This window comes from Solea senegalensis, linkage group LG20, assembly GCF_019176455.1.
Source record: "Solea senegalensis isolate Sse05_10M linkage group LG20, IFAPA_SoseM_1, whole genome shotgun sequence".
NCBI lineage: Eukaryota > Metazoa > Chordata > Actinopteri > Pleuronectiformes > Soleidae > Solea > Solea senegalensis.
Window position 1 is genome coordinate 11,745,918 of NC_058039.1, and position 14,347 is coordinate 11,760,264.

Sequence of the window (14,347 nt, forward strand, 5' to 3'; positions counted from 1 at the left end):
AGATATCCGCCATCGTTTCCAGTAATGAATTCCCAGTGAAATGGATCCGTTGAAACTTTTGTAACCGGGAACTAATAAAACAGTGCCGTCTATTAGATTAGAGATAGAGTCATGGGAGTAAACGTGCTAGTGCTAGCTACCCTTATTGATCTCCAGGAAATTGCCATTCCTGAATAATAATAATTAAAAAAAAATGTATAATCTCTTTATCCAAGATAAAGTAATCTCAAGGAAAACAATAAGGTGGATGCACAGGCTTACCCTTTACGGCAGGACTTAATAAATACGCTTTGACATGTTAATTAATGATGATTTGATTTAAACGTATGACTGGACAGTGATGGCCTCATCTTTGGGGACTATTGAGAACATTAACATTTACTGAGGCTATAAATCAAGCAAGAACTTGGGTCATTTTCTCACACTTACCTACAAACAGATGTGTACTACACATGACCTACCATCCAATAAATTAAAATATTAAACTACTGAAGCAAAATTTGTCTCCTACAAATGTATTGGCCTGAATCTTTTTGTTGCTATTGTCTTATTATTTTGTGTATCAGCTTCTGTCATGTCCCGGTATTAGTCATAATTCATAAGTAATTGTACTCCCAAGGGCATTAGTCGTTGTGTTAGTCAGTTCAGTTGAACTTGTATTAACATATTAGTATGAGTGAACATGTATGAGTGTGGAAAAAGCCGTACTGTTCCATGTCTGACTGTGAAATTGTTTGGTGCAGTAATTCAGTATGATCGGGAGTGGGAGTGACACTGAACAGATGGTGTACGGTGGAATGTCTTTGCTGAATCAGAACACATTATTGATGAACCGTATAATCCATGTCAAAAACAGTTTTCTCCTCTGATCTCGCAGGACTACATCCAGACTGGCTACACCAGTGAGGTCTGCCCAGCAGATCCACGGCCGCACCAACACCAACACCAACACCAACACCCGCACCCACACTTGCCCCCACGTTCCCACTCCCCTCTGCCCATCACATCTGAGCGAGCCTGGGCAGGTACGCCGTCCCTAGAAGGCCCCCGCAGCCTCCCCGACTCAGGCAGAGCCTCGCCTTGCATGAGAGATGGAGAGTTCTTCTTACGACTCCTGCAGACAGAGGTGGAGAGGATGGAGGGCTGGTGCCAGAACATGGAGAGAGAGGCTGAGGAGAAGGAACTGCCAGAAGAAAGTGAGTCTAGGGGGATTGAAAAGATGAAAAGAAAGTCAAAGGATTCATGGTTCTTCTGAAACAATTTATGTTTTGTTTCCTCCTTAGTTCTTGAGCTAATCCGAAATGCAGTTGGCAGTGCCCAGATGCTCATGTCTCAGAAAGTCCAGCAGTTCTTCCGCCTCTGCCAACAAAGTGTGGTGAGTATGTGTGACTGCACATAAAGGCAAAAATGGTCCTGTGCAGCATTTCCTCTTCCGCAAATATCATATCCTGTCTCCCTGCCTGTTCAGGACCCATCAGCCTACCCTCAGCCCACCTCTCAGGACCTGGCGGGATTCTGGGACCTGCTCCAGCTCAACATAGAGGACGTCAGGGTCAAGTTTCAGGACCTCCAGAGGCTCAAGGACTCTGGTTGGAGACTCCCAAGTGAAAAGAAGGTGAGAGGCCTGGGGATCCAACCAGCCTTGGTTTCCTTTCAACAAACCCCCAGAGCTAAAATGGCAATGTGCAGAAGAGTAGCGCAGATGGTCGTACCCTCCAAGCCTTTGCAGGCTGTGAAAATACAGAACAACAAGAGGAACTGAGCTGAAATTCCCATGAGACAGTGGAGTCTCACAGTGCTAGAAATAATTCTAATCTCATTTTTGCAGACAGTACATGTGTGTTACATTACTATCTACAAAGGTTACACTACTTACTGATCAGCTACATTATTCTTGATAACAAACTAACAATTGTCTCTCCCTTCTTCTTGTTTGTTCTATATTATTGTTGTTGTTGTTTTTTCCTTTCCCATTTCATTTCAATTCACGTTGCCTGATGCAAATGCATGCTGAGGTACTTTTTGACCATTTATTTATTTTTTGTTCTGTTATGTTTTTCGGTTATCTTTCCATTTTAATGCCCTCTCTCCTTTGTCTGTGTTTTTTTTTTTCCTTTTCTATGTTCCCTCCCTTTTTTGCATGGGATTTCTTTTGTACCTCTTTACAAAACACACACAAAAAAAATCCACTGTCTGTTTAATCCATGTCTCATCATTGACGGGGCCAGGAGGACAAGAAGCTTCCTCCTCCATTACCAAAGAAGCCAGCAGGTGGGGTGACTGGCAGTCTCCGGGCCGATAGCACAGGGGATGTGGGCACTGGTGGTGGGTCAGGGGGCCTGGTGGTTCCCCGTGTGGGTGGACACACTTTACCCATCAGAGAGAAGTCCTTGGACCTCGTGGAGCGTCAGAGGACAGAAGCGAGGAGGAGGCTGCTGCAAACCAAGAGAACGGCTTCCTTCAGGCAGAACTCAGCTACGGAGAGCGCGGACAGCATTGAGATCTACATCCCCGAAGCCCAGACTCGACTCTGAGCACAAGAGTGCGGTGTGTCTCCTTCTCCTCTTCTCTGCTCACCTTCACCCGTTTTAAGATCCACTGCGGGTCCTTGCTGTTATTCTGCTAGCCACACCCTCAGCATATTTCCATTACTTCACATACGAGAACAGCAAACTGCAAAATGCCATCATGTTGCTCACTAAACAAGCAATGACCGCCATTTTAGTATATGTGAAATTTGGATATTACTGACACAGAGGCCTAGACCTGAATGGGTTGGTAGCAGACCTTTGTAACTGAGAATTTCTTTCTTCTTTTGTTGAAGTTGGCCACAAACAGTCCATCTTTTATAGCACTTGGCAGTAGAGATTCACACAGTAGTAGCATGCCTGTGCGTGTTCACCTTACACTTTTCCGTCACTGAAACTAAAGGGCTCAACAGGCACAGATCCTCCACAGATCTATGGATCACTGATGAATTAGAATCAGCTCCATGTTATGTTTCGGAGGTTCTGTCACAACAAGATGAATCCCCACTCATCGCACATGTATGGATGAATTGCCGTGGGAGTCGGATGGTTCATAATCCCCAAAGAACATCCCACAAACGTAGTGAGTTTACCACGCAAAGGCTCTCCCCCACCCCCCCCATTCAAAGGATTTCAAAATCATGTATCTCCGTCGGTCCTCACATCCCATGCATCCACTGACCATCCTTAGCATTCAGCAGTGAGGCTGTTTGAATGTGCAAGTGCTATTTGTACATAGTGTGCACACTCATGTTTGCCAAAACGAGCTTTTGCAGTATAGCGTCACAGCCTTCACAGCTAGAGAGCCTCACAGACAAAAGCAAAAGGAGGAGAAATAAATAGCTGTTTTCTCTTTAAGTAGTCTTTCTGAAGTTTCAGGGTGGGGTTGTTGGGTATTTTTACGGGAATATATTTTGGAGCCTTTTCAGGACTGTTTGCTGACACGGCCCCTATTTCACTGTGAGACTATAGCACCACCTAGTGGTCAAATGAGGACCCAAACCTACAAGGGGGATTTTGTAGAGAATTGTTTCCACCTCAGCCAGAAAATGAACAAGATGCCCTGATGAAACAGCCATGAAAGAAGTTTCTACATAACTTTGTTTGCCTTTGTTGTTTTCATTCTGTAAACGGCGGTAGGTCACAAATTCAAAAAGAAGAGAGCCGCCAAAGTCTAGTTGTGTGAGTGGAAGTACAAACCTCTCAGTTACAGACACACACACTGGTGACAAGAAAAGGAACAAAGGTTCTCTGATCAGGAAATAACAAAAAGGAGTCATTTTGTACGTGTCTCCATCCCTATCTTTTCCAAAGAATCACCCCAGAGAGTAAAACAGTAAAAGTTGTGAAGTTATAGAAATGACAGCAGCGTGTGTTGTTGAGATTTAGTCACACATGTAAATCAGTGGTGATGCGCTGTATGTTTGTTGCACTATGTTTTCTTTCATCTTTATTTAAGACTTCCTGAATCATAACACCCGATGTTTCCACTGACATGTAGCATGATTTCAAAAGCTGTGAAGGGGTCTTATTTACAAACGTATGTCAGAACACATCTTTATTATTATTTTATTGAGGTATTTTGTATGGATGTTGTGTACAGGCCTGTGTGTGGCGTGAATGTGACGGGCTGTGTGTAATACAGGATTTGGGATGAAGCCCAAATGAATACTAAAAAGTCCAAATCAGCTATTTTAAAGACGAAAAAAAAGGGGGGAAAAAAACCCTTAAATTATAAGAATCTTTTAGCATGACCTGTGTATTTCTTTTCTAAAATTTGAATGGAATGTGTTGGCAAAATGGGATATTTTAATGGGAGATGTATATTTTATAATATAATCTACATTTCTAGGTTAGTAGAGACTATTGAGTACAGTATATGTACAAAAAAAAAGCATATATCAAATGTGAAATACTACAGTATTATTATGATAGATTATAGCATTGTGTGAAACTTCAGCTGTGTGGCATATCCAGACTCAGTGTACGTGAAAAACAATTTCAAATGATTATCCTTAACTTTGTGAGTGCTGAGTCAGGTTCACAGGGTAAAACTGGCAAAGAGTGTAATTTGCCAAGTATGATCCTCCTTAGATCTACTGTTAATCTTTGTGTGGTTCTAACAACATATATACTGCTGTATCCCCTCCCTGTATAATTCCTCTTTAGAGCCAACAACACGTGCCTAACCAGCTATTGTGGAGGTTTCCTTTTAACACAGTTTACACACACACACACACACACACACACGAGAGAGTGAGAGAGAGCGTTGTACATAGGAAAATAAGATCTGCGGAGAGAGCTGCAGAGAATATTGTTGAAGGAAAAATGTTTTTACGCGACCGACGCGCCTCTCCTTTGTGTCCCTTACTTTCACTTGCAATACTCACATAAGACTGGCAGATTTTGTTGATACTGCATGTTTTGTGGCAAATTTAGCAGAATTTCATTTTTGACCGGTACAGTTTGAGCAAATTTTGTAGCCAACAACCTTTTGTTGTGATTGAAAAGAAAATAGATGAGATTTTACAGTGAGTCACTTCTTTGTACAGTGATTATATCCTTGGAGGACACTAATATTGGAGCCCTTGAAACAGTAATTGGGTGTTTTGACGTGACTCTAGACAGATCAATACAAGAGCCTCCACGTAATACGAGCTGCCCTGGCAAGGGAGGAGAAAAGGGCTCCCAATTAGATGTGCTTTTTAATTCGTTTTGCAGCGGTGTGGGTTGCAGAGCAGCCTTTTAATCCCCTCATCCCTTCTCCTGTGTCAAACTCAAACTTGACAACATCTCAGTGGTGTATGAAAGAAAGCACAAAGACCTGCTTTTATACTGTTAACTCCACTGTGAAGGACTCGACTCGATCCTTAAAATCCTCAAATCGACACACAGAGGGATGGCAAGGCCTTTCCATTTCGGCCTTGAGGGACACCAGGAATTGAGGAGGCTTCAATGGATATTTGTCCGCAGTAGCAACTTCTACTACTTAAACCGTTTTTTGCTGACTTTCTCCTTTACACTACTGATCACAAGTTGAGGTGTTAGCCAGCCACCTTGCCTTGAAACAGGTCCATTGGAAACACACTTTTTTGTGGATGTGATTTCCATACTTTTTTTTGTTTCTGTACTTTGCCTATCTATTTGTCCAACTATATATATCTATGTATCGGCACAGTATAAACACAGGAGCCTCTGAGTACAATAGCACCTGGGTGTGTAGTTATGTACAAACATGATCCACGTGCTCACCAATACACCAGACAACAAGAACATGAAACCCTTTCTCCTCCTCATAGAAGTGCAAAAACCCCTCATGGACAGCCTGACGGACATGACAACTCTGAGTACCTCAGTTTCTAGCAGCAGTGTCTCCAAACCCTGACCCAGGCCTCTGTCCTCAGGGGATTCTCTAGCACTATACAACAGACGGACCCTGAAATCACATGACCAGAGCCGTCCCACAAGAAGGTTGTCTATGCTCTCTGTGGGGGTGCTTGTTATTTGAGCCCATTTTCTCTAGTAGCCATTTTTTTCCGAGGCTGGAGGACAGCAGAGTCAGAGGGGGTGTGGGGGTGGCAGATCAATTGTAGCCAATGTGTGTGTAATGTCTGTCCTGCGTGTGCAACAACGTGGAGCAGGAGGAAGGATGTTGTAGCTGCAGATTTGAGTTTTAGTTTGACATTTGGTAGCGGCAGAGTTGCTCTGGAGGAAAAGAAGAAAAAAACACTTTTTCCAGCAAAGTGAGCTCTGAGCTGCTTCTGCACAGATGTGTGATGTGCATGGCTGAAATTCTCAACGACTCTCGGCTGTCTTTATTTGAATTCATGACATTATTACAACGTAGGTCCGCTTTAAATACAGAGAGGATTCCCGTTACAGCTCATATGCAGACTGACAGTACAATAGCAGATTTTGAGTTTACACCATCGAGGGAGGAAAGGATAAGAGTCGAGTCAGCACTAGTTGTGTCTGGCTGAGTGGAGACTCTCAAGGTCCATCTCATCTCACAGCTGAGACATGATGGCATCGCCTAACTGTAAACATTAACAGTCTAAATCTAGAGCAATCTAAAACCTCAGTTATATGACACAATATATATTATATATATATTGATTTGTATGCAGATGATTTTCCATTAGTATGTAAGACAAATAAGTCCAGAAATAAAATGTGTGCAATCAGCAATACATAACTTTCCCTCAAATGAATATGAAGTCGGCATAAATGCCATGTTTGTCATCACACAGTTTCCATCTTTGTAATAACAATGGCAGTAGTGTGGTAATAAGGCAATGATATTACAAGTGGCGGTAAGGTTAATAAGTGAAAAATGCATCACTTTAATACCCTCACATGAATATTTTTGTGAATAACAATTGATAATCCTCACCCCCTTATGTCCCACACACATTGTTAATGCAAGCTGCTTTAACTTTAAAATAAAATGGTTATGAGTATAATATCACTTCTTATTACAAAGTTTTTTCCACACTGTTAAGTATACTGTAGGGATAATAAAACGATCTCACTGATACTGAAAAAGGTATTAAAATAGAATCAAAAATGAGGTCTGATTTTTTTGAAAATCCTAAATAACTTACAATTCCTTTCTGGACTTGGACCAAATCTCCAGAAACTCATATTTCTGTTTCTCCTCCAGAGCAGCTTGCGCCCATGAAGCGTTTTAACTGAGACTCCGATGTGCCTTTAACATTGTAAAGTTGCTCTGCAGTACACACACACACACACACACACACACACACAGGAAACCATGTGGGTTAGAGACATCTGAGCAATTACTATGTAATTAACAAAAAAAACCCTGCCACCCTCATGTTTACAAGACTGTAAATACATGTTGCCAGTGGACATTGCTCTTCTCAATATTACATAATATTGTTATAACAAAATGATTATTATTATCAGTATGATTGTTGTCATTAAAGGATTAATTATCGCCATCACTCTCATTATTGTATAGCTATGGGTAAACATTGTTCTTTATTTAAGGGCAAAAACAACTGTTTAATCCCATAATGATACGTCTTTAAATTGCTGCTACTAAGAAGATAGAGTAGAAGAAAAGCAAGCTGACTATAACTCTGGGAGACACTTTTTTTTTTTCTTCCTCTGGGATCAATGATGGACACTCCTGTGCGGGAGTGAGGGATCACCACGGGAGGAAAGTAAGAACAAATTAGGAGGATCCGAACATTTTATTTACCACCCATTTATTACCACTCTGAACTCTTGGTTCTGCAGAAGGAGGGAAAACAACATGGACATCAAACTGATACAGACTCTCCACGCTCTGTGTATTCTACTCTATACAGTAATGTAGCAAAAATGAAATAGCCCCTTGTGCTCTCTCTCTCTGTCTGTGTCCACCTGTCCTCCTCTCTCATCTCTTTTCCTGTGCTCCTCTCTGAACACCATTGGTTTTTAATCACACGGGTTTGATACAGAAAGTTTTTTTTTTTTTTCTCTCTCTCTTTTGAGCTCAGCTTTATCCTTGAGTTCTCTTGTTTTATACCCATTTGATCCAGTGCCAAGACAGCATACTGTACATACAAGCATTAGAGACGTGTTTGTGTTTTTGTTTTGTTTTTTTCCTCCCACAAAAGGAACTGACTGGAGCATATAGCAATAGCGATGCCATAAGATGTGACGTTTGTTTCACCGGTGGATACACAAGATGCATGAGAACACCACGGTGTAAGTCTGAGTTTGTGACTGGGCAAAGGAAGGTGTCACGCCATTTTACTTTAATAAGTCATGATTCTGTTCTTTTGTGGTGTGGTTTGAATTTGTGTACATACACATTTATTTATTGACCTCGTATGATTTATGGATCTCGATGTGTCAACGGAGCACGTCTTGATAGCAGTCAAGCCCAGAGAGATGGCACACTGTGACGTGGTTTACCCCCAACACAGAATGTAACACTGTCAACGTTGTCGAAACATTTTTTAATGGCTAATATTATTACTATAACATGATAATTATAAAGCTATTTTAGCGAGTTAAACGGGACGGGTGCCATGTCTCCTTTGTGTTTCTTCTGTGTCAATTTTCTGACTCTGTTGAATTTACTTCATTTTGATTCGACGCAACAGGTATTAGGTTTATGATTGAGGCATTGCAGCATTTAAACAAGTGGCACAAGTAACATGGAAAGGACAAATTTAAGAAATTCCTAATCGTAATGTGAAATTTTGGCATTATGGGAAATATGTTTGGTTTCAAACAGATACATCTTCTTCTTAAGTTAATTTATGGCCAATTATTTTCTGAGAAACAAGAGGGAACTGCATTAGTTAACATCTAATTCATCATCAGGCTTCTGTAGAAATATGGTGGCATCAGACAGCTGTCAACATAAAGCAAGGCTTATTGAAGGGCTATGTGAACAAATCAATTAAGCGATTATACACGTACGAACAAACATAGTCAAGTTCAGCCACTGAACTCACACTGTTACTTTGCGAGAGAGAGTGAGAGAGAGAGAGAGAGAAAGTGCAATTTCCTCACACATTTCCACTCCTTGCACTGTCTGGCTCTTTATCTGCAGTCATACATTTCTGCACTGCAGTCAAACTCACTTGAACAGTGTGCTTTAAAAATGCAAAGCTGAGGTGAGAGAAGATTTCCATTTTCTATTTGCCTCTCTCCACTTGCAGGTATTTACAATGCAAATACAAAGCAGGTCCACATACAGTGCACACGTGAAAGTTTAAATGAGAGAATTTAGAATAATAACATACACATCTTTGTCTGACACAGGACCACAATTACAAATGCAGCATTGGGCTACAGAAGTGTAAGCATAAAGCAGAGACACAGGAAGCAACCACAGAAGTATGCCTTTGAGGTGAGAAAAACAGATTAGAATTCAAGAATCAGCACAAAAGAAAGAATATGGAGGTGAAGGAGATCCTGAGGCACAGGAGGGGGGTTGCAGAAAGTGCACACGGTCATCTAAAAGTCATCTAGTTCCCAATCATGGCTGTACCATGCAATTAAAAACAAAAATTGGCTCATGAATTTGTTTATACAGTTTTTGTATGGCTACAGGGAAAAGATCCAAGGATACCACGGCGTCTGAGGACAGCACAGCAGCGGCGAACGAGATGAGTTCCTGATGAGAAGTGCCATCATGACTCACAGTGAGAAATCTCTACCTCTTGACTGAGGTATACTTAAAACCAAGTCTTAACAACTTGAGACACTGCAAGAAAAGTCAAAGACAGTGGATCTTTAAGAAGTTTATTTTTAATACAACTTAGAATTGTGCATATTTACAAAAAACAATAATTCATCAATGACATCACCAAAGGTTTTCCCAACTATTCAAACTACACATATTTTAAAAAACTAATAATAATTAAAAGTGCATTTAAGGTCAACTGCTGCAATTCCCAGAAACCACTGGCTAAAATTACTGATTTGGAAAAAAGAAGCTGAGGAGCTGATTCAATGTGTTCACTGTTCACAGTGAATCATTAAAAAAAAGAGCACATTTAAAAGTCAGTCAATCTTAGTGCACTAAAGAATTATTGGAGAGGAGTGTCACATCATTTCAATTTTCTCAAGCAAATAGAAATATATTAGACAAAAAGTACAAGTTTCCCCTTATCCTAATTAACAATAACCTGAGTTTACCACGTTCCACATGGAAATCATGTGTTGAAGGCTCACTGGACACCCTCCAGTTTCAGGGTCCAAGCCTCACCAGGGGAGTAAGGCAGCTGGGGCAGAAGGACGCTCAGTCCAGAACTAGGACTGAGTGGGGACCAGGCTAAGGGCTTCGGATCCCCCAGTAAGGTCACCTGTAAATAAGAATCAATGATTTAGAAAATCCAAATTATAGCTTAGACATGAGAGTGCAGCTTCTCTGTAAGACAAGGTGATATTTCTTCACAGTTTCACTAAAGACACTTTACCTTGGTGATGACTGAGGTCTTGGGTTCCAACAGTTGCACGGTGTACTTGGATAGCTTGGTTGTAATGATGGCGTAGACCGTGTTCCCTTTAGATGTGTACCTAAAACAAGCAAAAAGATGACAATCACATGTCTGACATTGAAATCACTCAGTTGAGCAGAGTCGCAAGGTGTTAAGTTGTATTCTGCACTTAAAGCTGTGGGGGTGATTTTTTTTTTGTTGTGGTTGATGTTACTATTCTACCTCTGTTTGGTTTTCATAAACAGTAATGATTAAAAAACATTTGTAAAATTTGTAAAGAAAAAAAGAAAAAGGCTCTATCAATTTGGATATGATTTAAAAGTTATGTTCTACAGGTTTACACTTGACAGAAGTCTCTGGCGAGAAACTGAAATCACTACTTTCACTACTTCTCCAGCACTTTCTAAAACAGCTGAATGCGTCATGGCACACAGTCTACACAAACTACAAGGTTGTCCAAGTTCAGCTCCAACTAGCACTTTACCAGATTGATGCAGTAGTGTTCTCTCTCTGGACCCTCCAGGGTTTAGAGGTGTAGATGGCCTCCCCGTTAATCTCCAGCCAAGCTCCGACACCCCGGAGCCTCTCCTCAAATACAACAGGGATCATTCCATCAGGCGTGGGACCCACATTCAGAAGGTAGTTTCCTCCCAGAGCCACAGTGCGAACCAGATCCTGTAACAGACGATATCCAGTCAGTCAATGGAAGCGTTAAAGATTTAGTGATTATGAATCATTTATACAATATAATCTCATGTCTTCACCTTTATGATACTGGGTAAGTCCATGAGCTCACTCAGCTTCATGTTCCACCGGTAACCCCAGGATAAACTGTCCACAGAAGTGCACTTCTCCCACTTGTGCTTGGGCAGCTCACCTGGAGTGTACTTGTCTTCGCAGTTATAGTAGCCACCGTGTTTACAAGCACAGCCAGCTCCCCATCTGTCGTTGGTCACAACAGTATCCTAAGGCAAAGGAGATGTAATAAAAACACACAAATCGTCTGAAACTATAAAGTCCTTAATGGTCTGATGTGTAACTATTAGAAGGTGTGCAAGGACAACAGTGACATTAACTGAAAAATCTTCTACAGACATAGATGTGGTAACGTAACTGCCTGGAACAACATAAAAGAACAAAATCCGAGGGCCACTACATTCCCCTCATGCATTTGGGAAAGGGAGGGGTGAGCACAATCTGAACTTCCACCATTAGATGTCACTAAATTCTTATACACTGGAACTTAGAAACAAAAATGCAGCCTGTAACATGTAAAGTAAAAGTATGCACTTACTTTGACTGGGCTGTCATTATAAAGCCACGCCAGGAATTCTGTGGAGTTCCAATAGGTGTCAGGTGCTTCCCAGTCTCCATCAGACCAGATCAACTCAGGCCTGTACCTACAAGGCAACGGGAAGGCAAAGGCTCAAACACACTGACACCGTCTTATAGAGGCACATAAATACAACTATTACTGACTGTTTATGTGCAAGATGAGCTTACACACCTTACGACCATGTTATAAAGCTCTGGTAGTAGTTTATCTGCCACAAACTGCTGCGTTTTGAATTGATTCTTCTTGTCAGCCAGGTAGAGAGGGTGGAACCACTCATACAAGGAGTTGTACAGTCCATAGTGCAATGACCTACAAGAAGAAATGACAAACTTTAAATCTGTTGTTAAAGAAAGAGTCCTTTAGATTATGCAAACGCAACTTGAAATCAGAGAGTATTTGATTGATTCTGATGCAGCTGAGGACCCACCTGTTACGCACTGCCTCTCCCAGGTCTCCCACCAGGTCCCTGTGTGGACCATTGTCAACAGAGTTCCAGTTCCAGGAGTATGGAGACCCCCAGGTTGTAAATCCTTCATGGTGTTTGGCAGTCAGAACAACATATCTGCAATTAAGATGAAATATGAGTGAAACACACTGTATATCCACAGTGCATAAGCGCAAATGTAGGTAAAGTAATTCTAGCAGAGAAGGTTTTCTAAATGTTTTAAATTTGTAAGCCAGCATTTAACGTGCCAGGCAGGGCACTGTTAATGATAAAGAAAATTATATACATTTCCTTATCACCACCACAGATTTTATGGTTTTGGCCACATTTGTGTGTCAAAAAGTACAGATTTGGTAGAGGTTTAGGCTCTCTAACTTCTTTCCCTGGTAAGTTAAAACACTACAATCACATATAGCAACCTACATGTATAGAGAGTGCAAACATCTAGCAAGGCTGCTGTTTCCCATGGTGTCAGAGTATATTAACTTCTCTATCTCACAGGATATTGAAGTTGTTTTCAAAACAAAATCCAGTGATCCACATCACTGCAAAGATCTACTAAATTCTCCATTGGACCATAACCTACAGTCATCCCATTGACTTTTTGAGTTATGTTGCTTAAACAGCAACATCAGTCTAAGTTTACTCAATATTTAAATGTGTAATAAAATACACCACCATGATGGATCATAATCTTCTATTCTGGGTCTGAGGGGAGACAGTAACCACCAGTAACCACACAAGGAGAATTAATTTGCTACAGAAGCAAAAAAGTTTGTAGTAGAAAAGCCCCTGTGCACAGAATTGTAAATAATCAAATTGATGATGTTTGAGGTCCATTTGGCTTCCTCATGTGCATGCACTGTTCACTGTGTACATGAAATGAGCACAAGAACAGTTGTTTCATCTTCATGTGATCAGAAACAACTGTGCCAAAACATGGCAAAATGGCTGCTGTGCAAATGAACTACAGGTATTGGAATAAAGCGATCATCCATTTCCTATTCTACTGCTGAAAAAAACAATATGAAAAAACATTACGGATAGAATGGTGGCGATCACTTGGGGAAATAATCTGGGTAAAGTACAGTGGATCAGGATTATCGAATGTTTTGACAGAATGTATTAAACAGTACAAATATTCGAGTGTTTTGACAGCCTGTGGCGGCAGTGTGTATGAAGGACCTGGGGAAGTGGAACCAACCGCTGACTCACTTTGCGCCGGAGGCTTTGAATATGTCCGCCCACTGCTCTGGGTTGAAGAACTGAGCGTGGAACTTGGGGGCAAACTCGGCGTAGCTGAATCCAGGACGGTAGTTCGTCGCCATGTAGAGCTCACAGCTGATGTCCGGAGGGTCTTGACCCTGCCAGTGCCACCAGAACCACTCGCTTTTAAAGCCCACTGCCGAAAACACGCCCCAGTGGACAAAAATGCCCACCTTGGCCTCGTCGTACCATGAAGGTAAAGGTCTGGAGTCCAAGCTAGTCCAGTTCGCGGTGTATCGAGCCGCTGTTTGACCAACTAGCGCAGCAGCGACGAGAAACAGGAACATGATAGCTCAGGCTGCTGCACTACACTATACTATTGTGAATAAACTGTGAGTGCGGACCAGAGCTTCACGGAAGCTCCTGGCGCTGCATTCCACTGATAATTCACTGGTTTATTATTGAGACGCTGCGGGTAAATCATTTCCTGTCATGTGACTGTTTTCACGTGATTCGCAATGTTTTGTTTTGTTTGAATTACAACTTTATTCAACCACCTTCAGCCAGACAAACTTCTTCTTGCTGCAAATGCAGGAGCACGAACCACTACGCAAACTATGACGCCCGTCATACTATAGTATATAGTCCAAAATCACCCAAAAGGTCGTACTATAGTATGTCGTCCAAAATCACCAAAAAAAATCATAGTATAATATGTTGTCCAAAATCACAAAAAACGTCATAGTATAGTATGTCATCCAAAATCACCTAAAACGTCATGGTATAGTAAGTCGTCCAAAATCACCTAAACACGTCATAGTGTAGTAAGTCATCAAAAAGTGCACGGGAAACATGGTAGTTGCTG

The 14,347-nt window shown here is 41.4% G+C and overlaps 2 protein-coding genes across 3 annotated transcripts in view; one reads left to right on the forward strand and one right to left on the reverse strand.

The window, feature by feature from the left end:
* dlgap3 (discs, large (Drosophila) homolog-associated protein 3) overlaps positions 1 to 8,564 on the forward strand; it is a 103,393-nt gene extending 94,829 nt beyond the window's left edge. For both annotated transcript variants that reach the window (XM_044052686.1, XM_044052687.1), the window contains exons 10-13: positions 878 to 1,196; positions 1,284 to 1,375; positions 1,469 to 1,615; positions 2,229 to 8,564. In XM_044052686.1, coding sequence (XP_043908621.1) covers positions 878 to 1,196; positions 1,284 to 1,375; positions 1,469 to 1,615; positions 2,229 to 2,534 — 864 coding nt within the window. In that variant the 3' untranslated portion in view covers positions 2,535 to 8,564. The remainder of the gene's footprint in view (positions 1 to 877; positions 1,197 to 1,283; positions 1,376 to 1,468; positions 1,616 to 2,228) is intronic.
* A 695-nt stretch (positions 8,565 to 9,259) lies between these two features.
* On the reverse strand, positions 9,260 to 13,972 carry LOC122786404 (tissue alpha-L-fucosidase-like). The gene is made up of 8 exons (XM_044052688.1): positions 13,492 to 13,972; positions 12,259 to 12,393; positions 12,003 to 12,140; positions 11,790 to 11,895; positions 11,260 to 11,460; positions 10,980 to 11,170; positions 10,475 to 10,574; positions 9,260 to 10,360 (listed from the first exon to the last, which is right to left on the reverse strand). The coding sequence occupies exons 1-8, from the start codon at positions 13,827 to 13,829 to the stop codon at positions 10,226 to 10,228; spliced, it is 1,344 nt and encodes a 447-aa protein (XP_043908623.1). The 5' UTR covers positions 13,830 to 13,972; the 3' UTR covers positions 9,260 to 10,225.
* Positions 13,973 to 14,347: the final 375 nt, after the last annotated feature.